At 49.8% G+C, this 26,331-nt stretch overlaps 1 protein-coding gene across 1 annotated transcript in view; it reads left to right on the forward strand.

The window, feature by feature from the left end:
* Nucleotides 1-15,402, forward strand: part of LOC143371986 (somatostatin receptor type 2) — a 61,681-nt gene extending 46,279 nt beyond the window's left edge. The window contains exon 2 of the mRNA XM_076817738.1: nt 1,001-15,402. Within this exon, the coding sequence (XP_076673853.1) occupies nt 1,456-2,724 (1,269 nt within the window). The 5' untranslated portion in view covers nt 1,001-1,455 and the 3' untranslated portion in view covers nt 2,725-15,402. The remainder of the gene's footprint in view (nt 1-1,000) is intronic.
* Nucleotides 15,403-26,331: the final 10,929 nt, after the last annotated feature.

The following is a 26,331-nucleotide window of genomic DNA, read 5'->3' on the forward strand; positions in this document are numbered from 1 at the left end:
CTGTAAACGTTCTGCATCCCTTGACCATACAAGCTATGGCAGAGTTTTACGTCCCCCGTTACGGCGTCTAGTTCTCGAGTTTCCCAACTGCATCAACCGTTTGTTCGGTGAGACCGGTGTAACGGCGAGGAGCTTGCGGTCTACCGAAACGCTGCAGCTTTCGACTTGGCCAGACGGCTTTCACGGGTCAACACGGATCACCGTGACGTTTCGTCCCCCAAGACTCTCTGCTCGCCTCGTTTTCGAGCTACATCGTCGAGTTGTGAACAAGGTTCGCGGTACCCGTGTTGCGCCACATTCTCGAGTGTATCTTCTGAAGAACCGTGTCGCGAAAGAGGTTCCAAGGGGCTTGCGGTCGCCCCAAGACGGAGCCAGACTTCGACTTCGTTCGATATGACCGGGCTCTGGGTAATCAAAGTTTCGCCTTTCGACGGTGAAGTAACGATGAGAGGTGGGGCATCTTTCTATAGGATGCTAGCTAACTTGCGTTTCAAATCTCGGACGTGTTGAATTAATTGAAGTATCAGAAATTTACGACGCAGTATCAAACGCGACGAGGCACCTCCCTCAAAGATCTCATAAATCTACAGACTCCTTAGATTCTCGCGAGCTAACTTGCGTTTCTAATCTTGAACGTGTTGAATTAATTAAAGTAGGTATTAGAAATCCACGATGCGGTAAGGGACCTCCCTCAAAGATCCCATAAATCTAGAGACTCCTTAGATTCTCGCGAACTGGTCGAAAAAGCTAGTCGAGGATCCTCAAAGGAAGATGCGCAACATCTGAGGAACTAGGCTGACGCAAGCGTTTAATGGACGCCAGGCGCATACGAAGATGTAATCTGCGCGACAGCCGAGCATAATGGCCCTCGTTGACCCGTAAAATGTCTGCTCCTATCGGTCTTTACCACGGTGCTCTGCCTTTGAAAGAGTGCGATCGTCTTCGACTTATCGGATGCTCGGATTCCGCGATTTGAATGCCGTCTTTTCTTTTGTTCCAGACTTGTCCTGCTCGGCGGGGAGAGGAGCAGCGCAGCCGGTACATCTGTGACTAGTGCACTCTGGATTACGACGCTCCCGGAAGCACGATCGTTTGACGCCTGACGGAATGACGTCGGCCCCAACCCCCGTATCGTCGTCTCCGACGCAGCGAGCCTTCGTGAGCCCTCTGTTCCCAGGCAGACCGCGAAGAACGTGCAGTTAACTGGCTCTTAATCCAGGCGAAATTCGGGAAAGAAGAGGACCGATAGTGGCGCGAGGATAGGACGATTTTTCGAGGTGTTATTCCCACTGAGTGATTGCCCTCGGATTTCAGGAATCGTTCGCGGAGATCAACGCCTCCTAAGCACTCGGCCGGCGAGCGTTGATCGCGTGCACGGGAGAAAGAAGATTGACGACAGCGGGTGAAAGGAAAGATTGCCCTGTACGTGACGAGCGGGGCGGCCACTCGACCAAGATGAACACCACGATAATGAGCACAACCAGCGTCATCGATTACGCTCGGAAAGTGAGTCAAGACGAGTCGATGATACAGAACTGCGAGGCGCATGTGCCGATCGTCTCGCTGGTTACGCAGATCCTCTACTCGGTGGTCTGCATCGTCGGCCTGCTCGGCAACACCCTGGTCATCTACGTGGTGCTGCGCTTCTCCAAGATGCAGACGGTGACCAACATGTACATCGTGAACCTGGCGATAGCCGACGAGTGCTTCCTGATAGGCATACCGTTCCTGGTCACCACGATGAGCCTACGCAGCTGGATCTTCGGTAAGATCATGTGCAAGCTGTACATGACCACCACCAGCATCAACCAGTTCACCAGCAGCATCTTCCTGTTCATCATGAGCGCGGACCGTTACATAGCAGTCTGCCACCCGATCTCATCCCCGAAGATACGCACTCCGTTCATATCCAAGGTGGTTTCGCTGACAGCCTGGGCCACTAGCGTGCTCTTCATGATCCCTATATTCTTATACGCGAACGCGATGGAGTCCGACATCGAGGGCATCAACTGCAACATCTACTGGCCGAACGATCGCGGGGGCCACACCACCTTCACCCTGTACACCTTCATCCTGGGCTTCGCCATCCCACTGGCCCTCATTCTGATCTTCTACTTCCTGGTGATCAGGAAGCTCCAAACTGTCGGGCCCAAGAACAAGTCGAAGGAGAAGAAACGGTCCCACAGGAAGGTGACCAAGCTCGTCCTAACTGTAATTACCGTGTACGTACTGTGCTGGCTACCCTATTGGCTCACCCAGGTGGCGCTGATCTACACGCCGCCGAAGCAGTGCCAGAGCAAGATCACCATCACCAGCTTCCTGCTGGCTGGCTTCCTCAGCTACAGCAACAGCGCGATGAACCCTATACTGTACGCGTTCCTCAGCGACAACTTCAAGAAGAGCTTCCTGAAGGCGTGCACCTGCGCCGCGGGCAAGGACGTGAACGCGACGCTGCACATCGAGAACAGCGTTTTCCCGCGGAGGAACAAGGCGAACGCCGAGAGGCTCCAGTCGAACCGACTAGCCGCCTCCGGCCAGTCCAGGCTCGAGCTGGAGGACGAGGACGCCGAGAGGGGCCTGCTGATCAGCAAGACGTCCACGACCACCGTGACCATGACGTCACGATCCAACATCACCATAGGGAACGACGCCAGGGATCCGGCGCAGAAGGAGAGGGAGTCGATGAAGAACGGGGCGCAGTTGACTCTGCTGACGCAGGTGTAAATCGAGGGGCGGACTTGACGATCCAACGAAACGAAAACGACGTGTCTAGAGCTGGCCTCTTGCTGGTGAATCTCGTCGGGTCGCGAGGCGAGTTCTGCCCTCCTCCTCGCCCCGGTGACCAATGAGCCCTGGATTCATCGAGGCCTGGCGAGGGGAGAACCACCTATCTCGCAGGGACGAGACACCGTATTTATCCTTCGAGGAATTCGTCACACGTGTCTCGAGGCATCGCGAACTACGAGTCCATTCGAGGCTCACTCGATAACGAAGTCATTGTCCATCGAATTTTTACTACTAACCCTCAACCTGCCGACGGTGTCGAGGTCACCGACGACCGTCGAACGCAATCTGTGAATATTTCGTGTCGCATCGATCCCTCTGTGGTACACGCCACCCTCGAAGACCACCCCCGTTCCTTTCACGCCGCGGTAGACCAGTACCTGAACACGCGTCGCGCGAAACGTAGCCGAAGAACAACGACAAGCGCTTGGTAGTCAGCCGTGGAACGAAACGCAAGACACTCTGATCCCGTGACAACCGTGACAACCCCGACACACGTCCCACCATTATTCTTTGTCGAGAAGAGCTCGAGTGCGCGGCTCTCCCGCTTGCCTAGCTCTGGACGCGACAGCAGCCGGGATATTTATGACTTTTCAATGTTGACAAATGCACGATGGCGAAGAGGGATGCTCTCGAGGGAAGGACAGGCTGGATTGTCCTTGCAGGGCTCCCACGTGTCAGGAGCAGGGCGTAACCTTGGAAAAATTGTGCTCCATGAGTCACGCCGAAGAGACCAATCTTATTTTCGTACGATTCTCGTCCAGCTTGGATGAATATAGGTGATTGCTCGGGTTAAAGTGAAATGGGGCGAAACAGTCTTGCGTGCTTATGTGCGTGGATAGTCTCGACGTTGGCAAGTCGGGACGCGTTGACTATGGACCGGAGCGAGTGGTTTATCGTGCCAAAAGATGAACAGCTGATGTCCCATGTTTCTGTTTTCGTAAGGAGTGCTTTCTAACGGGAGAGAGCGCAAGAATCGTGGATGAAACGTGTGCGACGCCATCGATGCTCGGCACTGTGCTTTCAAGGAAGAGCCCGCTCGATTCGAAGCTTGGGAAAAATCGATCCGACGCGCTTCGAAGAGGAGAACAGAGAGACTCCCTTGGGGCTCGCATCTCGAGTAGCCTCCTCTCTTATTTTATATTTTCTTACTTCCTTAATGCCCTCTTCCATTATTTTGGCTCGCCTGAACTCCCTCCGCGCTCGTGATGGAGCGCCCATTGCGTGGAAAGGAAACCGTGGCGAGGATTTCATGACTTGAATTCTTTCAAAAGCTTCTGACGTGCGTGTCGCTCGTATCGACAGTGATCCTGACTATTTGCAGTCGGATACAGCTTCCTTCTGGAATGTTAGACATTATGGAAATTGCATTGCTTATCGTGGAAGCATCCCTGGAACACTTGTGCCTAAAATCCTGTCGCGGACTGCAAAGTTTCAGCCAACAACGGCGCGCGACTGCAAATAGTCAATTCTCGTTCGCATTTATTTCCTTGCAACGCGACCAAGTATCGAACGAGCTTCACAGCTTGCGCTGATCTTCGAAACATCCTGCTGAATTGCAACTTCGAATGTCGGCTGCGCTTTCTCATCGGTATTCTTGTACACAGACTCGTATACACGCACAGGACGAACCAACGGACTGCATCGAAGAGAGATTCTAACATCACCATCCGGAAACACGAAGTAAATACCCGTTACCCTTAAGAGACTTGATTCTTGGTTGACTTGATGGAAGAAAGGGGCGACCGTAATCGCTGGAAAGAACGAATCACCAGCTGATAAGGATTCAACGAAGTCGAGCGACCGATGAATCAATGTTATGATCGTCAATTGTCCTACTATAAAAGGAGAACGAGGAAATTGTCAGTTGTACCAATTTTCTGTAGCCACTAAGTGATTGTAAAGTAAAATAAAGTAAGATCTAAGTGTATAAATCTGCGCGAACAAACGCAACTGCACTCCGGCGTGACGCCAGTCGTAAACTGCGAGAATATCACAGCGAAATTCAAATAACAAAGGGCAAAGACTACTGTTACACCTCGCAGCGATTCTTGCTCCGGAAATCCTTATTCGATGGCCTACAGTTTGCCTTCCAATCAACGGAACTTCAGAAACTCTATATTCTAATAACGTAAAATTCCGCTGTCCCCGGTGAATTCGAAAGCTCAATGCAAGATGCTCGTAAAACAAGGTCGCCAAATTGCTCTGCTAAAAAGAGAATTCCAGCTTCGTGACCAATTCGGTGTCTCCGAAAAACGATGAAATTTTATCGGGAGAAAAAGGGGGGGGGGTGGGTGGAAGCTCGGGAAAGGAAATTTCTTCGTGCGAGGCACCGTCTCGGGGAAAATAGAGTAGGGAGGTACACAGTTTCGACGCGGCAGCCTGTACCCTCGCGAGAATCGACGCTTCAATTCCCAGGCAGTTGAGCGAGCTCCTAAAGAGCTGTCAAAACAGAATCACCGAGTCGTGCCCCACCCCGTCGCCCGTGTCATATCGGAAAAGTAATTCGACGCAAGTAATATCGGATGGGCCATCGGTCTGGATGAGCCGTCGTCGTTCTGCTCCGAAAGCTCCTTCTTTTATCGCGGCCCCGGCGATCGTGGAAAGTTAGCTTAAGGCTGTTTACACGGGGCAGGACGAGGCCGCTCGTAAAACGAGCTCCGCCCGTGGGTTCGAGCCGTGTCACGTGCGGGCGCAGTTTGTTTCGGATCGCTAATTTCAGTCTGCACACGCGCTTAAAAGAACCGCAAGCGCGCTCCCGAGCACGGCCATTACGTGGCTCGTTCGTAATTCCTGCGCGGCTGCGGTCGAAAAATAGATGTACATCGTTGTAAAAATACTCCCTTGAAATTACAAACGGAAGTGAGGCGGCTCCGTGAACCAACGAGCCATACAGGGTGAGTCATTGTGTCTCGGCACCTCGTTCCAGATCCTAGAGGGGTCCTCCTGGACCTAAGCGCTCGGAGCATCGAACAATCTCTCATATAAGATGATCAACTGTCTCCACTTTGTATTTATGTCCTACTGAACGGAGTATATGCTCCGACGAATAAAGAAGTTAGTCGAAGTGTAAAGACGCGGTAGCTCATCCTGTATAAAATAAGCGATCTTGCTTTTTAAAGTAAGGTTTAAACGATCATCGAGTAACTGGGTCGTCGACGCGAACAGGGCGGATGATATTGCAACTGTCTGTGAAATGATTAGAATTGTCGATTGTTTGTTATCGCTCGAGCGATTGGAAGTAATCCTTTTTCAGAAACCATTGGCAACGCTATCTCCGGCGACCTTATTTGACAATTTAAGCCCGCGCGGTGCTAGCGGCGCCGATAACCGTGCACTCGAGCACGCGTAATCGAAAAAAATTAGATATCCTGGATTTTGTGGAGCGGGAGAGTGCAAGTTAAATATCGGAAGCTTTCGAGGAACGAGTTCGAGGCTTTCGCGAGTTCCCAGGGAAACTCTGCATTTTCCATCGGTTCCAAAGTCAGTTAACCGACTGCAAGGATGGAAAAAACTTTCGACGGGGAACCGAGGCCATGTTTCGTAACTAAAGCAGCAGCGTCGAAAGCGCTCAAATCGATCGCAAGGAGACAGTCGAACCGCTAGCGAGCACCGAATGCTCCAGGCGAACGTTAATCCTCCCTGAAGGGGATGCAATATCGTGGGAAAGATAATCTTCGTCTTACCCACTTCCACCGCGAGTTTAGTCCTGATCGATCATCAACAACGGCAGCCAGATACGCCAGAGTTCAAGGAACACGCAAACACCACTTGAGAGCACAGGATCTACGTAGAAACAGCCGTGCTTATTGGAGCGAGGCACCTGGGCACCTGTAACATTCATGAACCGTCGTTCAAAATAAGATTCTCCGCAAAGAGCTTACAGGGTTTCGTCGTTAGCTCGATTTTCTTAAAATGCGCCCCAGAGGGAATTACGAATTCCTCAGCCCCTCGTTTCACCCCAGGTTCCCTACGCAGAAGCTGCACGGTACCTTAATCCTTCGAAAGTACCTGCAGAAAAGGGAACAAGCGTCGTGGGAATGGGACAGGAAACGTACACCTAAGGAATTACCGTTAATTGCGCACCGGCAATTTACACCACGCGCCCGAAAGGCGCGAGGGGTGTGAATCGAGCAATCAAACGAACAGGAAAAATTTCGTCACATTGGAAAACTTATTTCACCCTATACAACTCTGCGTTTCACAGCTTCGTTTCGCTCAATTTTCCTCGTTATTCTATTACCCGGTTCCCCCTTTGCAACTGCGAGCCTCTGCGAAAACGGTGTCGCGTTTACTGCACGAACAATGACGGCGCGGCGCGCTTCGGCCAACGTCACCGAAAATTTGGCCAAAGTTAACGATCTCCGAGCGACCGAAGTAACCATCGGAAACGATTGCCGATAACGTTCGCCAGGGTCGTAGAGCGTAAAGGGAGGCTTCCCTATGGAGCGACGATACGCTTCCGAGAATTCGCATTCACCGCGATGAGAAGCATCGCGTCGAACGTCGTCGTGGTTTCTTATTTCTTTAACGTTGTTTATCCATCGCGGCCACTTCGGTGGGTCTCCTTTTGCGCGGACCAGCGGCAATATCACCCTCGGTGCTCATAACGTCCACGCTCGGCCGCAGTATAGCTGTACATACCTATACATCAGCACAATAATGCTTCTAATATCGCTCTAAAGAGAGTTGACGAGGCGTTACACAATTTTTCATCGAGGTCCGACGGTATTGACTCCGCGACACCTTCCACGTAACTTCTCGTCCACTGGCCACGGAAATAGGACGCTTTATCTCGCTACCATCCCGGCCGAATGTACTTCCTGTCCCTCCCTCGCGTATCGGACTTAATTTCCCTCGCGTAATTGCGTTACGGTGCCGCGGGATCGAGGGGATAGAACAAGATGGCTCGCCAACGAATTTCATCCTTCCCAGAGACTCGAACGCTCCAAATGTTTGCACGGAAGCGTGTCGACAGGGGCGTCGCGTTTACCAACCCCATTTGCAAGATGTTTATTCAAGGCGACGAGCGAGTACATATTTGGAGTTTTCGACTGCTGCGCGGCGCCGTCGGCTTCTTTATGGAATATTTCCTGGCTGTTACCCTGGACCCGCGTCTCTGGCGTCGCCAGCTTGACAGATTCCGCAACCTTCCTACTCGAGAGTTTTCAGGTATCCTGTGGAACGTGCACGCGTTTATCGAGTGTCCATCGACCCGGTCGCCAATGTGTCGAAGGTATCCGATCGGCACGCGTAATTGCATCAGGCCGGACCTCTTAGCAGGGAACGCAGCGTGGAAGATGGGCTCGCTGATGTTCGCCGATGCCGACGACATCGCGTTTCGAGTTAAAGTGACGCAGGAAAGGAGGCGCAAGCTTGGTCCTCGCGTTGTCACGGTCGTTAAGCGGCGGCTGTCGCGGGATTCGTATTTAATTTCGTTAAATGAAACTGCAATCACATTTAAATTTTAATGTCCCCGGCGTTACGCGGCGTTACGCGACGGAGGACTACGGGGGCGGGGCGTTTAATCGCCAGCGCTTTTATACGCCTGAAAGCGAGACGAGAAGCGGCGCAATTCCGACTCGGATCGTATTCGAGATTAAAAGAAAGCCCTGTGCTCGATATAGGGAAGAACAGCCAGCAGGTATTCTTTCCCTTAATCCAGCCGTCGCGGAGACTAACTCGCACCTTCTAAATTTCAGGCAACCAAGGAGGAGGACAGGGAAGCTGACTTACGTTAGTTACGCTAATTTCCCGCGCTGGCGGACCATTCCGCTCGCTCCTTTTCCTCCACGCAATCTTTCTATTTTAAGCCTGGATTACGCACGCATTACAATACGTTTAAACTTTGCTCGCTTATGAATTGCAATTACAGAATCGCGGAAGCGACCGCGACACGCGTGGGAGCTGGCGACCTTTGCCCACTGCGCCGATAATTAAAGTCCACGAGTTGTACGCGGCAGGTTTAACGTCTTCGGAATAAACAATGGAAGCGCGACGTTACGATAGCGGTCACTTTTAACGGCGAAATTTCGTGGCAACGACGAATGGCAGACTTGCTCAACAAGCCTGACACATAAGACGTTGCCGAGATTGGAAAAACGAATAATGGCGCGAGATAACTCCGCGTAGCTGGGAGATGGAAAGGGGAATCGAATCGTAATCGTGACAAATTCTATCCACAGATAACCCCACCTTTGTACAGCACCTATAAATCACAAGAACATCCGCTGAGCCTTCTCCAGCCGCCAGATAGGATTTAAACAACGCGAACTCTGGATTAAGAAATTAATGTAAGACAGCGAAGACTACTTAGATGGAGCATTAGTGCGTGCTCGATTTTTCCGGATATTTCCACGCGATTTTCAAGTCCCGACCTCGTAAAATTCAATCTCCCGCGACGCGTCGTTGCGCGATTAAATATATTCCTGCCGATATAAAGTCGGATCATAACTCTCCTGGACGGAAGCGCGAGCGCGCTTAATATGAAAGTCGCCAAAGCGGATTCGGGAAGCGCTAAGCGGGATTAACAGCCTGCAAAATACGGATTTACCACCGTGGGCGAGCGGGGCTGGTAATTTTTCGCGGCTCTCGGTGCCGTTTGAGTGGCATGGGAGCTTTCCCCGTACGGGGATCCCATTTTCCACCGACATTATCCGCTCGCCGCGATATTACAGGCGAGGATAAAACCGTGGCGGTGCATAAAATCTAAGGTCAAGGGGACCTGCATCCACTCGAACGATCGATTATCGAAAGGGAACGGAATCGTTCCTTCCCTTCGTTTACGACAGATACTACCGGTTCACTTTTATTTCCTTTGGCGACGAGAAGGTCACGAGCGTGATCGATTCACCAGCGACGACGATCGAGCTGCGAACGATACGACTCTTGAAGATTTGCAGGTCCGCGAGAAAATCGGGGAACAAGCACGGCTCGATGGAAGAATCTTCGTCGGAATGGAGAAGGAAGATAGTGGCGAGGGTTGAGGGAGAAAAAGAAAGCACATTCCTGTTTTGTTCGCTATTTTCTCATCGCTCGTGCAACTGTTCGCTGATGAGGCACATAGCGAGGCCTAGTTTGCAGAAGTCGGCGAACGACCAATAGGAAAACAACAAACAGCGGTGCACTACGCTTCACCGACGATTAATTTGCATTCGGCTCAGCTGCATACACGGTCCAGAGCGTCGTTTCTCCTTCCTTCGCCGAGGATAGCTGGAAAACCTGTGGGGAGACAATGGCGCTACGTTTCTTTAAAGTGAGATCTGCTTAATGGGGGATGATTTCGCTACCCGAAGCTCCCGAGTCAGGACTCTCGATAATAAACGTTGTTAAGCTTAACTGTGGGCGTCTAAACACTACACGGAACAATCTCGCGTTATTCGCCGTTGCCTCCCCGCTGAAAGCGGCTTTAACCTTTGTCCAGGCTGCAGTTAAGGTCGCCGGAGAACGAAGCCGTCTCCAGAGAGATTGCCAAGTAATTTCATTCAGCCGGGTAATAAGTTTACGGAAATTCGGTGTCGCCGAACGTACCTCGACGGCGTCAGGGCGCACTTCTCTGAACGGAGGCCCGTTTCACCTCGAGTTTCTAACCATCGTCGCGTAGATCCCGCGTTCGTTATTCAACGAATGTCGCTGGCTTATCAGGCGTCCCCGCGGCACGGGTGTTACGTGATAATAATCGCGAAAGTGAACCGTACATGCTCCCTTTCTCCTCGGCACTATTCACTACCCCGGCTGGCGGCGTGCGTAAGTTTTCAAAGAGGCGACGTCGATGGAAGAGGACGACAAAAGGCGGAATCGGATACCAACGGAACCGTTCCTTCTCTATCAGACGATTCTCTGATATCCTTGAAAACCTGAACAAGTCCTCTCGTGTTTTGTTTCATTGCCAATTCATCTCCCAGCGACTCCACTACATCAGATGTCCCGAAGAAATTTCAATGCTTGGCCAAAATTCGCGAGATATCGATCGTCAGAGACTCGAGTGTCGCCTGTGGCCAGCCTGCAAGATTTGCGCGCGAACTTGAAGGTACAGGAGTCTACCTGTTCCCAGTTCCCCAGAACAAACGGTGGTAACGGCACACAGAATTACTTGCGCGTCCCGGGAACAAAGGGTTGAAGCTGCGAGAGCAAAAGGACATCGTGTCGTGGCCATAGAACGTAGCCACGCAGTGTGACTCTGGTTGTTAAGTGCTGAGCAAACTGGTAAGACACGAGCGACCTTTTCGAACACACAGGTGGGAATACTATCCTCCTTTTAAGCCACTGAACAAGGCGAAGAGCCCGGCGCGCGTTTACACAGCGACGGATATCGCAAACGCACCTGCCGGCTTGGCAAACAGCTGAGGTGGGGTTAGAATCGAAGTCGACCTGACTCGAGGGCTTCTGAATCCCCGTGGCTAGATCACGGAACGCAAACCTGAGCTTCGGTGACGAGCGCGGGAGCTAATACCTTCTATGGCAATTACGAGACGCGTGGAAACGCTGTGGAGAAGCTCCGGGAATGAAGGATGGAAGCAGAGTGGTCGGATTCAGAGAAGCTAACTTCTCTCCAACCGCTGGGAGCCCGAGGAAATATTTGCGAAAGAAATGGTTAGTCAATAGCTGAATCGTCGATCGAATGACACTACGCGTGAGGATTCATTGAGCTAATCCAGGGAAGGGCACCCGTCCCTTTTCAGACGGGAGGAGCAGCGCCATTGTTCTCGATTACCGAGCAAACGAGATTCGTGTCATGCATATGCTGATTGACGAATAATCAGGTTTGCCTCTTTTGATTACCATACGCCTTTATTCGTCACTTGTTATTCCGTTCTGTGGGGAGTTACCCAAATCGAGCATATTTCCCGCCACGCGACGGGAGCGAGCAGCTCTACCCTAGAAATCCGCGTCCTACAGCAAACGGGCGATTCCTACCGATTACTACACGCTCCGAAACGAATTCCACAGCTTCTCTCTCTCTGAAAACGCACAGGCGCAAAACGCGACGATCGACTTTAGTGGAAAGTACCTCGATCGCTGAGAAATTTAAGGATCCTATAGGACAGGCGTGTTTTGATTTGTCGTCAGCTGCTTGGATCACATTCCGGTGCCTCGCAACCCAATTAATGCGAATTGCATTCGGATCTGACTCCATTCGCCGATCCCGTTAATTCTTGCTGTCTCCGAAGTTTTGCGCGTCCATTAGCCGCCCCGGCAACCACCCGCGGCTTTAATACGACAGCGCCGTAATACTCCGTAATAATGCGCCGCTGATCGATCAGCCAAGCAGATTGAAAGTAGCTTTGTTCGCCGCGTAGGCACGCGAGCCGTGAGCAAAATTACAGGAAATTGAAATTCGAGTTTCGCGTGCGCACAATGCAGCCGGAAAGACGATATAGCTCCGTCCCGTTTCGTTCAGGATTTATCTTTACCGCTGTAGGGGGATTCGTATCAACTCCACTGCCAATCAACTCGAAATAATCGAGGGATGGAAAGAGCGGAGGGGGGAGCAGCCGATGAAATTTATGTTTCCGTTAGCGATTCGATGGAAAATCAACGGGCTAGCCGGCTGCAACGAAATCGAACGGGTATTGTTTAATCACGAGTTACGCGGCGACAACATCGGCGGGAGCGCGGTAATTACTAAATGACCAGGCTCATCGGGTATTCAGCGATCGACAGCGACGTTAATCTGGTAAACTCATTGCTGCCCTGGACGGTGTAACGCGTTACTAAATCATTCTGCAGTGATATCGCGCAGCTGCTTGCCACCCAGCTTCCAGATCGCGGGCGTCTTCCGTTTAATCCCATCCCGGCATGCATCAGCTACACACCCAATTATTTCCCATTGCTTGCGCCCGCTATTAGCGAGCCCCTCCCCCGTTTAATTCCCTCCTCGTTTATCCCCGGGGTGCCGTGTCCCCGCTTCGTTTACTTCCCCCCCGTCGGGAGCCCATTTTCTCGGTTAAATCGAAGGAGAAGAAATTTCGGTGCAGCCCCTGTCATAGCGCAGCGACCAGCGCCTCGCTGGCGGAAGTAACGACCTGTAAATAATGGACTCCTTCCAGCACGACGTCGCATTCATTTCGTTCGCCCCGTTGAATGGAACTTGGACGAGCAGAGGCCACGCGGGACTATCAATCCGTCCACGACACTTTTAATGAACCGCCGGACACCAACGAAAGCTTAAATCGATTTTCGATGGACGTTCGTCAAGCACCGATCCTAATGAAATCTCGACCAAGGTCGCGTCCGCTCGGACAAGCCTCGCCAAAGAAAAAGGACTCTGCGACAGCCTGGTGGATGAGGAAAAAGTGTCAGCCTGGTGACAAGCTGATCCTTGGACTGCTCGGGACGATGGAGAAAGATTGGAGGAATCAGTGATTTTCCGCTGGTCAGTGTACAGGTATATGTACCACGATGTTAAAGAAGAGTACAAAGGGGAAAGTAATCTGGAATCTAATCGATATCAATCGGACATCGAATTTCCAATTCAGCTGAAGACTTCTAAAGCTTGAAAGACGGACCGTTTCGCAGACGAAATTGCAACAGCACGCGACCAGCCACGTCAATACCACTGAGTAGAATTATTATCGATAATACCACTGGCTACCCTTTCCCGTACACAATTTCCAGCGACCATTCCGTTTTGATGAATACGACTGGACCGTAAATTTAGCTAAACTGAGTGCTCCCCTAACTGAACGCATAAAATGCTCGTAAACAATCAGGCAAAACAACTCGCAGCGCTCCCCGAGCGAGAGATAAGACGCTACCCCTGCACAGAGTCGCGAAAGTTTCTGCGTTCGAAATTATTTATCCCCCAGGTCGGGTTGCCGGTGAACTAGCGAACATTATTTGCTCCCACTTGCACGCTTCCTCGCGTCTGCACTTTCATCGGACCCCGTTCCCAGCCCCCTACCCTACTTGCCGCGATGCAGATGTAAATTTTTTTCCATTGCCCGCTGGTAGTTTCACCTGAATTCCCAAATGCTGGCTGACGGTCTTTACGTAAGAATCCCAGATTTATGCGCGCAAACGTGACGCCTGCAGCGCCGGCGAGCACACCATCCCCATTTCCTCTTTCCGCGATTTTTATAGGTCAGAGAGTAAACCACACCTACTTTGTATGACAAAGTACCCCTCGCGAGCGGATAGCATCTATTCGACAGCGGCGAAAACACGCCGCGCATCGAAGGATTTAGTAGACTGCACCGCTGGAAGATGGTCAAAGGAATAATTTCGCGGTGGACACGCCGGCGACTTTAAAAGCGCAAGACGCGTTCCTGAATAAATATTACACGGCGAACGGCTACGGTATAGATCGCCCGATTGCAATATCCCAGGTTTTTTGCAGCTACTTTGAACGACCCACGCCTAGAATCTCTTTAACCGAGTGCCCGTCTACTCCTCAAAGGAGTGGCAAGAGCAGAGAAGGGAATTGCAAAATTCTGCCGAGGGGACGTTACATTGACATTTTCCACGATCGCGGGCCGAGCGACAGGGTATTAATATCGGAAAGAGGTGGAGTTGCACGAACCGATGAAACGCAACCGTCAGAGTTCCATGCGAACGGCTCCAGGCTCGGCCGCGTCGTATTTGGCAACGGGATGATTAGCCGGGTTTGCTTATTGGGGCATAATTAATTCGTTGCCGAACGCACGGCGAATCTGAATCGCCGATGGCGTAGACAAGAGCCACCGACGTTGGAATTTTCCTGTTTACGAGACCCTCGAAATTCTGGCCACGTTTCAGGCCGCGTCCAACCCTCGGAATTCTCTTGAAGGAATGCGAATGCACCGGCTCAACTGCACTAAGGATTCCCGAAATTCCGGGGGCCCCGTTCCCGACAGCTCGAGCTCACACTCGTATGCTTCGCGGCGAGCCAGGGATGCAGATGTTTAAACGACTGGGGATCTCGAATCTCGTTGCCCGGGATCCCGCGCGGGAAGATTTCGTCCCGTGGGGCGGGCTACCCAAGCGTTACGTGAAGTAAATTAATCACTCCCGGCAAAGTTCTTTCTCTGCTGCAACGGCACTGTTCGCGTCGGCGTTCCTCGCAGTTTCAAGGTAACGTACATCGATTGTCGCAAATGTGTAAAGTTATGTGAGAGGACGTGTGACTTCTCTGTTTAAGTCGCGTGACTGGGATATGTTTGAACTTGCGACACTTATTATAGACGTGGCTATTGATGAAAAGTATATTAAGTAACACGTAACCATTGTTCCCCGTCGTGTTTCTTCAGATCGTCGACTGATCTTTCTGAGGGAATTGCATATTTATAAGATGACCGAGCCACGGGTTTAAATTAAGACGCATTATTCTAAGAACCTTAGGTCGATCGATTCTGTCGGATTAAATGTAGCAAGTATACACGTGTGCGCCGCGCGTTTGAATGGGAAGAGTCGTTTTAATTACACCTTGTACAGCGCTTAGGATGTCTGATCGTATCGGCGAGAGCAACAGAACCAACGTCAAACGAGGCGTCTTAAGACGAAGAAAAACACGAACAGTGCGAATCTCCAGTTGCGACTTAACGATTGTAAATATATCTCGATGTTCCCTGTATGAGACAAATCCTACTTCCATGTGTACATTACTTTTAACCGAGATGTGGTATACAATTACAAAGTTTGTCCCAGCTGCTTTGTCATTTTTTTCTGCCCCCACTTCAACCACGAATCGCCTCTCCAATTCCAAGTGTTACCAATCAGGTGACATTTGTGTCTAATTTTCAGGCAGAAACGTCAAAGACCGAGGACCCAAAAGGGAGAAAGTTCCACGACCCAGTGTACACTGTCTCCAAAACACGGTCTTAACACGATAACAGCCAGATCTTCGCGATGGGAGCATCTGATCTTCGTCAGAGTTGCCTGATTAGAATCGTGTGCTACGAAATTGGATCGGTGGGAATAGGGCGCAGAACTTAGCGTAAACGAGGGAAGTTCTCTACACAGAGCCACTGATATTTCATCGAATCATAGCGCCCCGCTTTCATGCTTCCATTTCGAAATCTCCCCATCCATACCCTTCTTTCGCCTTAACAAAGCCGAAGAAAGGAGTTGAAGACAAAGTGATCGATATGTTTGTACCCGAATGCAAATCAACAACCACGAAGTTTTCCTCGTGTCGAAAGAAACGCTATCCGAGGAATACTTTTGCCCTTTGATATTTTCTTTGCTCATAATAAAGAGTGGCGTAGAATTTCCACCCCGCGGAATATTCCACGGACTCTCTTGCTACTTATGTAAAAAAAGAAGCAATACAGCCCGTCGACTTGGCAAAATAGGAGTCCCGGTTCTCGTAGCAAGCGAATGCAATTGTTTGGCTCCTCGATATTCGAATGACGGTGCAAGGAGAAAGTCGATAGGAAGGGAGAGAGGTAAAGAAGAGAAGCCAATAAGCTGAGGAAACAAATCACACGCTTGTTCTTTGGTAATAGGAAAGGAAATTCTTGTCACTTCACGGTCGTGTCTACCCTATGAAAGTATGTAGAATGAAATTCGAGACCGCGGGCACTTCTTTGTCGAGGATTTTGAAATGACCCTGTTACGCCAACTGAAATGGAAGAGGACATTCTGTTTGCGGAGCGCGCGGTTTGCAACAGCACTGTCGACGTTCCAATAATTTCGCGACCGAATTTTGCTAGACGAATAACTTGCTTTTCGGCGCATGTAATTAATTGCCCGGTTGCCGTGCGTGAAGCACGTCCGTGCCAGCGCGAATTTAATCAGACAAAGCACGCTTTTAAACGTAATTACAGGCCTCGCGGTTGTACGCGTACGTGTAGAATGGCGCGCACCAACGCCGATTATTAATCCACCCTCTCCATCCGACGGGAGGTTCGTCGCATCTTCTCTTCCAACGTCCCTGCGACCGGAGAAGAACGTGTACTTCTTCCAGACAGCTCTGCCCTGATGGATAATTCAATTGGCCACCGACAGGGGACGTTTCAAGCCGATGTTTCTCGTTACCTCTCCCAGATATTCGCCGTCGTTCGCCGCGACACACCCCGACCACCAACGAGTCGAGCGGAGCCTTTAATAACTTTAATTACAAAGCCACCTAACTCGCGACCGCTGAATCTCGTCACGAAGCCGAAACTTCGCTCCGTACCCTCGCCCTGAACACGCTCCCTTATTAAGTCGCCAAACTTTGCTCCCGACAAAAACGTTTCCAAGATTCAAAGGACCCGAGGGCCGGAATAAAGTTGTTTATCAGAATCTTGTGCTGTGCGATTCGGGAAGTAATTCGGAGCGCGGTGCATCCGCTAGGGGGGGGAATATGCAGCAGACAGTTCCTCTTAACACTCCGTCGAATTCAATGCATAGCGAAACAAGGAGAATGGGGCTGCTTCGAATGCATCGATTTAAAGCGGCAGTGGGCTTGGCCAGGGTTGGTAGGTAAGTTTCAAGCTTATATGCATAATTCGATGAGGGACAATATCGAAGAACCGTGGCCGTATTAACGGAGTAACGAGGAAACGCACGCATACGATGATCGGGTGCACGCGTGCCGTCGCGATGCACACCCACGTCTCGCGATGCATGCGAGTGCACTTGCACCTCGGTGGAGTGTATTTGAGACAGAGGTTGCTGTGAATTTCTGCGTAGGTTCGTATAAAATGGCACTTGGGCCTTAAAATTTATTTCTATATTCCACCAATTTTAGTACACAGGGTGGTGAAAAGGCGAGGCCCAGCTAAAGATGCTATTCTTATCCTTGCTAGGCTCTTGCCTTCTGTATAAGTGGTAATTGTTAGAGGATAATATTAGAATACAAAAAATAGAGAAAAAATAAAAATGAACTATAAACTACAAACTAAACCTGGCATTAGGTCTCTGACCCACTAATGGGTAATTGAAATTAACGGGTACGTTAAACGCTTGCTAGGCCAGCATTTCGCGTCCGGATTAACGTGTCGAGCAGCCTGTATCGGCGATAATGCGTAATTCCACCACGTACATTGCCGTACAATTTAGCGTCATTAGGTGGCAGAGATTCGCGACGACGTGACGACACTCTTCCAGCCATGATTTTCATTCTATTAGCCGAGAGAATCGCGGCTGACAGCGTGGCGGATCGACTTTCGATCGAGGACGCTGCGACGCGGCGTGCATTCGAACGACGTCGAATTTCACCTCGACTCGTCGCGACGACCGTCGCCCGTACCTTCTTAATGCCACATCTCCGAGCCACCGAGCCGCTATAAAAGAACTCGCATGAAAGCTGAAAAGTTTAAAGTAGAAGATTGACTCCAAAGTAGAGGCAGGTGAATTGGGAATGGAAACAAGGGTGTACGAACGTGAAACGAGATTTCGGCAGCTTCCCTCGATTTTATTTCGAAAAGTGCTTGCGCGCGGTAAGCTCTGAAAACTGCACCGATAAAAGAGGGACGATCAACTTGCATGGAAAGAAAGCTCGATCATATAACAGCCAAGAAAAGAAATAATGGGTCGTAAAAGGGGCAGCTTTTTAAAAATCCGTGGAACTTATCCATATTAATTTTTTTACGCTGAAAATTCCCTTCGAGATCCAGTAAAAACTGGGAAATCGTAAAACGAAGGCAACTGGAGGGACGAACGAGCTTCCGTTGCCCGATCGAAACTTTTCGTCGACGGAGAACGAGCGATAAACGAACGTCATTGCCCGATCCAGGAAATCGAGTCGCGTAAAAATCGACTGTAACTTTCGAAATGGAAAAAGAGCTGGCCCCGAGACTGGTATATTGAACCGTGAAAGCTTTATTCGTCTCGGAACAGGTAGCACGACTTCCTTACTATTCCCATGACCAAAGGAATCTAAGAAATCTCCACGGAAGCGAAATTCCCGTCGCGTGCTCGCCGACGCGACGTAAGAAAGAAGCAAACGAACAATTAACCTCATAATTAGTTTTCTCTGAAAATCCCACGCGTTTTTCGGCGACGGTGGAGGGAAATCGCAGACAGCGGAGGGTGCGAAGGAGGGATAGCGGCAAGAGGAGATAATGAGAGGTGGTCCGTAAGAAGAGAGATTCAGCTCCTCGAGCGGGGCTTCTTTGGGGCTAAGGAGGGGTCACGATCGCTTTTTCGTCAAGGCAAGAATGTTTCGAGGGCTGGATACAGGTATTGATTTCCAATTACCCACCGCACGCCGCTCTGCCCGAACGAGGGGGAGGACGAGGTTGATTACGAGCGGAGAGAATCGAAAAGGGAAAAGAAGGTATGCATAATTAATTAACGAGTCTCACCTCGGCCCTGTTAATTTGCCGCGACCGAGCTTCCGCCCCGCGGATTCTTAATTGCAAACCCTCTTATCTAACCCCGGCCAGGGAGCAGAGTTATCCCGCGGAAAATGCTGCGACCCACGCGAAGGAATTCCACGGTAATTAGGACCGTCTTCGATCCGTCTGAACGATTAATTCGGACCCCACGTTTCGCAACAAATCGCTCCAATTCCGCGGCAGAGATTTACGAGGCACACGCGATGGACATTAAGAGCGAGCGTTGCCCGTATGTTTGCGCGTATACAGATTCGGGGGATAAAGGGGTAGAGTTATTGGGGTCGAAGGGAACAGAGAGAAATAGGCCGGGCGGAAATTGTATTACAGAGAAATCGGGGAAACGGTGATGAGGACTTCCTACGGAATAATCGCGATTTTGTATGAATTTGTTTGAAAATATCGCTTAACGGATAGCAATCCAAATATTACCTAGTTAGTTGATAAAAAGAGGAAGGATGATTTGAAATTCAACATCGTTGTAATCGTTGCAGGTTATTAAATTCGTTCTCATTTTGCTCGGTGATTTTGATCGATCTTTTACCGCGTATCGGTCAATAGAGGAAATTCAACTTCGGAGAACACAGTGCATCGCGTTATGCAAATTAACGCTTATCACGCTCCTCGCGGCAGCCAGCGTCGGGTTCCGTTCTTTTTTTCCTTTACGCTCGTTTCGATTCTGTTCGTGCATTAAACGATAAGCCCGATTGCACCGGGACAAGGAAAAACAGGCAAGAACCCGGCGTTTGCTGGACGCCCAATGATTCCGCATCGCCCATATCAGGCGCACCGCTAATTAAGCTATACGATCTAGGGGAAATTAACTCCCGAGCATTACAAGGCGATTTTTCATGTTAGCTTCTATATATAGATCAATTAATTATTACACCAGACGTAGCGTGTCATCTGATTTAAACAGCCGACTCACGTGGGCAGCTCGTTCCTAAAATAAACGTATCATTTCTGCGGAAATCTTAACGAGGTATCGATTTAATTAAGGCTTCCTTTTGACTGGTCTATTCTTTCAGCTTCCAGCAGTGCCTTTTGAGAAGCTACTCGATGTGTAGGTGTATAGGTACATCAGTCGGAATCAGGATATACATTCTAAAGAATATTTGCTGCTAGAAGCTGGGTTCTTTTAAGGGGGTATAGGACTATTGAACGACTGAAACCGACGGTTTCTTGCCGGTTGGATTGCTTAGATCAATTTTACAAACATCCAATGTTGATGCGGAAATTTCACACGATAGAGAATGAAATTCTACAGCTTCAGTTGAAATTTTAAGTGAAAATATTCATTCGTTCAAGAGTTATGATGTACACCGTGTTTGAAAATGTAGTTTCGAGATAAACGGCTTAAAAGTGCAGTCCCCTACGCCAGTACCGCTCTGCGAGGCCGTTACTCGACGGTGCACTCAATTACGTTCAGCGCTATAATTTCCGTAATTATTCGAATTTCTTTACGAAACATTGTTGTAAATGTTCACAAAGCATGGCACTTTCAGAATTAATAATAATAAAAAAATCGATTTTTCAAGATTTCAATAGTCCTACACCCCTTTAATAGATTCTTCGCGAGAAACTATTGACTGCCATCAGCTTAAAGTAATAAACCGTCCTTTCGAGCGATATTTCATTTCGTACTTGTAGAGCCTTCGCCCATTAGATTCAGTTTGAAGAAGGCAAAAACGTGGAAGAAAGAGAAGCTGATGGTTCGATATGGAACCAGTGGCGCCATCTTTCTCTCATATCGTAAACGTTCCACTCTTATCAATTTATCAATGAGACCGCGTTACATCAATAGTAACATATTCCATTCTTCCATTCATACCTTACAGAACGCAACCACTTTGCCTTCCTTCAAATACTCTATCAAACACGACTTTGTGTCTCCCTTTCGTCCACCCTCAATGATTTACATCTAAGCAGCGCGTAAAGAATAGTGCAATCAACCATTCATAATTAAATTCTACGCGATAACGACGATTTCTTGAGTATCTATAATCATCATTTTGTAATAATCATCATCTTCTGATTACAATTTCGAAACTTCTTTGACTCTCAACGATATCGCACAGTTGCAAGTGGATACTCGGACGATTAATTGAATTTTACATGCCACTGTGGGCGACGAAATCTCACCGCCAGCTAATTAAACGCCCGTGTCCTTTGATCGACCGAACCTGCACGCCTCGATTTGACCGCGGATGTGAGCGTCGCGACGCGGCGCGGCGAAATAACCCTTATCCGTCACTAATTACAAATCAGTTGTAAATAGCATTACCAGTGGTCGGTAGGGTTGTCGTTAAATTACAGCGCCGAGTTCATCGATCCTACGGAGATTTATCCCCGGCGAAAGGATCGCTGAGGTCCGTTTGATTCGGTCGTTAATTAGAGGGATATTTAGCCCGATCGAAACAATCGTCCTTTGTTTCCCCACGATCCCGACCAACAGGAAATTAAGCATCGCCACCGGTGTGGGCGCCGCTCTGGAAATGCTCCAGTGATCAAAACTTTCTGGTCGCTTTAATTAACGCCAACACCGATTGAAGACAGGTACAAAATTATTGCTAAATACGGTCATTAACGAGTTGCAAGTGGCGACTGTGCTTCTCGTTTCTGATAGTCTCAAGTTACTTCACCCGTGAGTAGGAAAATACTGGATTCCAATCAAACTATGAAAGTTCAGGGGATGGATCTTGACGTAAGTTCAGCGTCGTTCAAGGGCTCTAAGTTCAGGTACTTTATTCCCACTTTAAACCCACTTCGGCGTTATTTGTCCCGACGACTTTTGGATTAAGAACAGCGCTTTCCACGCGGAAAGAAGGACGAGGCAAAGTAGCAAGTTTTAATCGAACTGATCCGCTACTTCCGTTCCAGGGAAATGTTTCCTCATGGTAAAATATAAAAAGCTACTCGAGACGGAGGTCAGAGGCGAACAGGCGAAAGTTTCGCTCTACCTATCACCCGACCAGAGGTCCTTATTAAATAACTTTTGAAGCTACGTGAAGGGGATATACAATCGTGATAATGCTCCGGGGGTTTCGACCGAGATACGCATTCTTGAAGTGCGATGAAACGGAAACAGAGAACGACCAACGAGCAGAAGTGCACGGACAATGTTCCTGGGGATTGGAAGGACGAACTCACGTCACAATGTACACGCTATAATCATCGTGATAAGGCATTTATGGATTTTGTAGGCATCTCGTTACGATCGTCCATGTGAAGTATTGGCAGGAGAATGGAAATGCTCCGAAAAGCGAGGCAAGGTTGCCAACGAAATTCAATGTAGACAGGGCGAGCAACAGGTGTCACTCGAGCACCTTTAATAGTCTTTTCGGCTTTAACGAAATCGATAATTTCGTTCCTTGTACAAAGTCAAAGCACTTGGCCGCGAGTACTCTCGGTACCCTTAAACCACCCTCGATAATGGCATTTCGAATGATCAATCTCATTTATACGAGGAGAGGATTATCGTCCTACGGATACCTACATGTTACTAGCTATCGATACTTCTAATTCCACCTGTATTCACATCCTTCTAAGGTATATGCTAGGGTATTAAAAATGACGGAAAGTCCATCCTTGATCACTATAAAATGCATTAAAAATATTGTTTTCACTCCGATGGCACGTGGCTTTTAATCGATCGCGACAGTTGCTCCATTTCTTTTTTATCGATATGTTTACCCGTAAGTTTCCATAGTAGCACTAACGACTGGCTCGAAAAATTTCACCTAGTTGCGTGTGTGTCCCGAAGTGGAAGCAACAAAAATAGGGTCGTTGGTCGCCTGCCAACAGAGCGAGCAGTTCTAAATGACGGGAAAGTATCGGTGGAAAAAGAAAGGAGAGAAGTCTCGTATTCCATTTCGATATTTCGCGCGACACAATTCATCTCGCTTCTTGCCGATGCAGAGACTTATCGGCGATCGGGCGTAATTTATGTTCGAACCGCCTCGGCTCGGACATGCACGCTCGCCGTGGATAATCGGTGTAATTACGAGTAATCGGAAAGCAAGGCGATTCCGATGGGGCATTAACACGTGCAACGAAATTAACACACGCACTTTTATACGAGAGCACTTCTGGGCGCAGTTCAATTCAATCTCTCCCTGCTCGATTCACAACTTTATCATCCGCTCTCAATACAGGCGATTAATTATATTCATACCCGTACAATACATTTCTGAAAAGCCCCTCGCGACGACCTCTGCAAGATTTCTACGTGCTTCCCCATCTTATACTAAACTTTACAATGTAACAGACACCGCGGAGACTTCTCAAAGGGAACCGACAACAGAAAAACATATTAAAAGAACCGAAAGTTGATTTACAGCCGAAGAACGCGAGAAATGGGCAGTGCACCAAGGAACTTTCTTAAATTCGCAATCGTTGTTGAAAAATAACAGTAACGACCATGCGTCCTCTACTCCCGCTCCAAAAAAAGACGCATAAGGAGATACAGATCGCCTTAATCACGGTCGAAAACAAATAAGGGGGTCGTGGAACGCGTAAGCGTCGCGATGCGATGGTCGTCGCATTGTCACCGGTGCAGCCGAGAGTCGTGCCGCACGAGACTCGAACGGCAATTACGACAGGCAATTCCTTCTTTTTTTTCCCTCCTATATTTTCGAGCGTATGACGGGCGACGGTATCGGCATGAAAACGAGGCGTAACGAGCGTTTAATGGTTTGTCCCACCCCGAATCGGGGCCCGATTTCGATCGACGAGCCCGAGCAAAAAGATTTAATTAACCGCTCGCGGAAAACTGGGTCGCGCGATAATGGCGCACGTACACCGAGGACGAGCACCTCTTCGAGAGAGAAAAATCGTGGATGATCGTGTCTGCCAGGTGGTGAACCCGTGTCCACGAGCGAACGGAACACGGACCAGGGCGATTACCATGCGAGCCGCCTCGATCGACCGTGAAACAGCGCCCGGCTAATCGCCAGGAGACTTTCACGCCCGCCGGATGATTGATTCGTTCTTTTTATCTTTTTGGAGCTCCGCGAACAACGGGCGATATTTAACGCGGTCGTTGCGCGCCTACTTGGAGTTCGAAATTCGAAATCGCTTTTTGTCTGGGCCCGGCGAAGCGACCGGTGGGAAATTAGAGTCGCGCGAGGTAAACGACTGTTTCTTATGCTAATTGCGGAGGGAACGGTAACGACGTTACTTCCCCCGTCGCGGGCAAGTATCGTTGACCTGCTCGGACTAATTTCAGCGAAAACTCAGGGAATGGGGGAAGCTCTTTTGTTTCTGGAAATAAGCACAGCTCGGAGGAACGTTCGCGAGCCCAGCACGGTTTTGTCTCCCGTACGTAGAAACACCTTTCTCCAAAGCAAGTCACGCGCGAGTTCCGCGCGTTCTTACGCACTTGCGTAATGCGTAATCGCCGCACGACGCGAAAGAAAGAGGGTTATCCGCCTCGGTACCGTACAGCGTACACCGCCGCCTTTCTCCCCTTCCCCGTCGATCTATCGCAAGAGGAACGCGTGAGAGCGGCAGCCTGCTCCTCGATCATCGATAATTTTTTTCGTATCAATCGGACGGTCGCAAGATTTTCGTCAACGAATCGGACGCGGATCGAAGAAATCGCTACCTGGACACCATTGGTCGTCGAGCGCCAAGTTTAACCCGCTAACGTCCAGAGAATTTGCAAAAATAATTAAATTCTAGAATACTTGGGAACATCCTCTTATTTATGAAGATTTCAGATGAAAATCTCGTCTGACTTGCTTTACGGTGGACGTTGTTAACGGCCCGACTGGGGCGGGATTCCAGCCTGTATATAATTTCATATTCGCGCAGCTCGCCTAGACTCCTTGGACTTTTAAAATATGTGACACGAACCGAGAGAATATTTCACCTGTAATCTCCAGACACGATGATTTGTTTGTCCCTAGGACGCGCGTAACACGCGGCCCTTTCTCGAGAGGAGCATCGCGGTGCCACCAAGGCTTTAGGGGAACGCGGGGATACGCCGGTGGACATACTTCAGAGGGAATGTATACATGTTCCTCTAAATTGTGAATCCCTCCCTCTGCGAAGCAGTAGGTGCTCCAAGCCAGAAACAAACGTATTCGCCACCAGATCGATTACGAGCTTGCTCCAGCATTTAATTCGCGTCTAAGCCTCAAATCCCCGTAGGGACATTCCATTGATCTTCTAAATTACTCCAATCAGAGTGCTGGAATTAAAATCCCAGTATGTGCGCACCATCTATTCGCGAAAGGAATATAAATGTTGCACTCAGGATGAACCAGCGAAGCACTGTTTATCCCGCAGCAGAATTCCACGAGGACAATGCTTCATCTCGTTCCATTCACGTGCCCATCGAGCGAACGGTGGTTTTTCATGCATAGTAAAAACCCATACGAGACCTATCCAAGTATTTTAAACCGAAAAGCATGATCGACCGCCATTCGCCGCGCTTCCTATCGCTGGTCGAAAGGAACGGCCCCCCCACATGCTCGCAGATTTCCCGACGTACAAGGGAATGAAAGTCGAAAGTTCCGCTGATCGTCGCGTATGGGTGCACCGAGACGTCGATGCAAACAGGAGGGTGAATCTTCCCCGGGATTGGACAGTTTCTGCAGAGCGCTATGCGCCCCCGTTCTCCGGGGAGATTTTTCCTTCCACACTTCCGACCTCGTAAACGCCGGGCACGGTCAAGAATGGGCTGACTCTTCCCCCGCGCTCCCTCTCGCCGTCGTAACGGATGGTCTTATTTGCAGCTGACAGCATCTCCCGGTGCCCCGTGCCAGCGCCGGTGCGTTGGCCGTTTTCGAGGATGCAGCAAATTCGCGGAAGCACGCGATTTGCCCTTATCTGGCGCGAGTATACGTCGGGTCCTTTATTTTCATGGCGGGTCGTGGATAATTCGACGTTACGGTTCAATTCTCCGAAGGACACACGTAGGCACATGGGTGCGCGCGTGTGCGGCGTGCGACACTCGCGAGTCTCCATGGAAAACGAGTACCGTTCTAGTCTGAATTACCACGAAGAGCAAAGGACCCGTGGGTCATTCGTGTTTTTCGTACGACCTCGCGCAGATTGAACGGCGAAATCTCCGGGAGAAATCTGTACTTGGAGATGAAAATGAGAATCCGAAGGCCCACGAAGTACGAGCCCGAAGTGAAAAGTGAGACAGGAGGATCGAGAACCGCGCCTCCCCCTTTTTCGAAGCGTTTTCGCGGCTAGTGCTCATGCGCCTGGGCAGCACGTCGCCGCGTCGGTGGAGGACGGGACTGTGAATGGAACGACGACGCCGACGGCGACGGCGACGACGCTCGACGTACGA

This window comes from Andrena cerasifolii, chromosome 8 (assembly GCF_050908995.1).
Source record: "Andrena cerasifolii isolate SP2316 chromosome 8, iyAndCera1_principal, whole genome shotgun sequence".
In the NCBI taxonomy this organism is placed as follows: domain Eukaryota; kingdom Metazoa; phylum Arthropoda; class Insecta; order Hymenoptera; family Andrenidae; genus Andrena; species Andrena cerasifolii.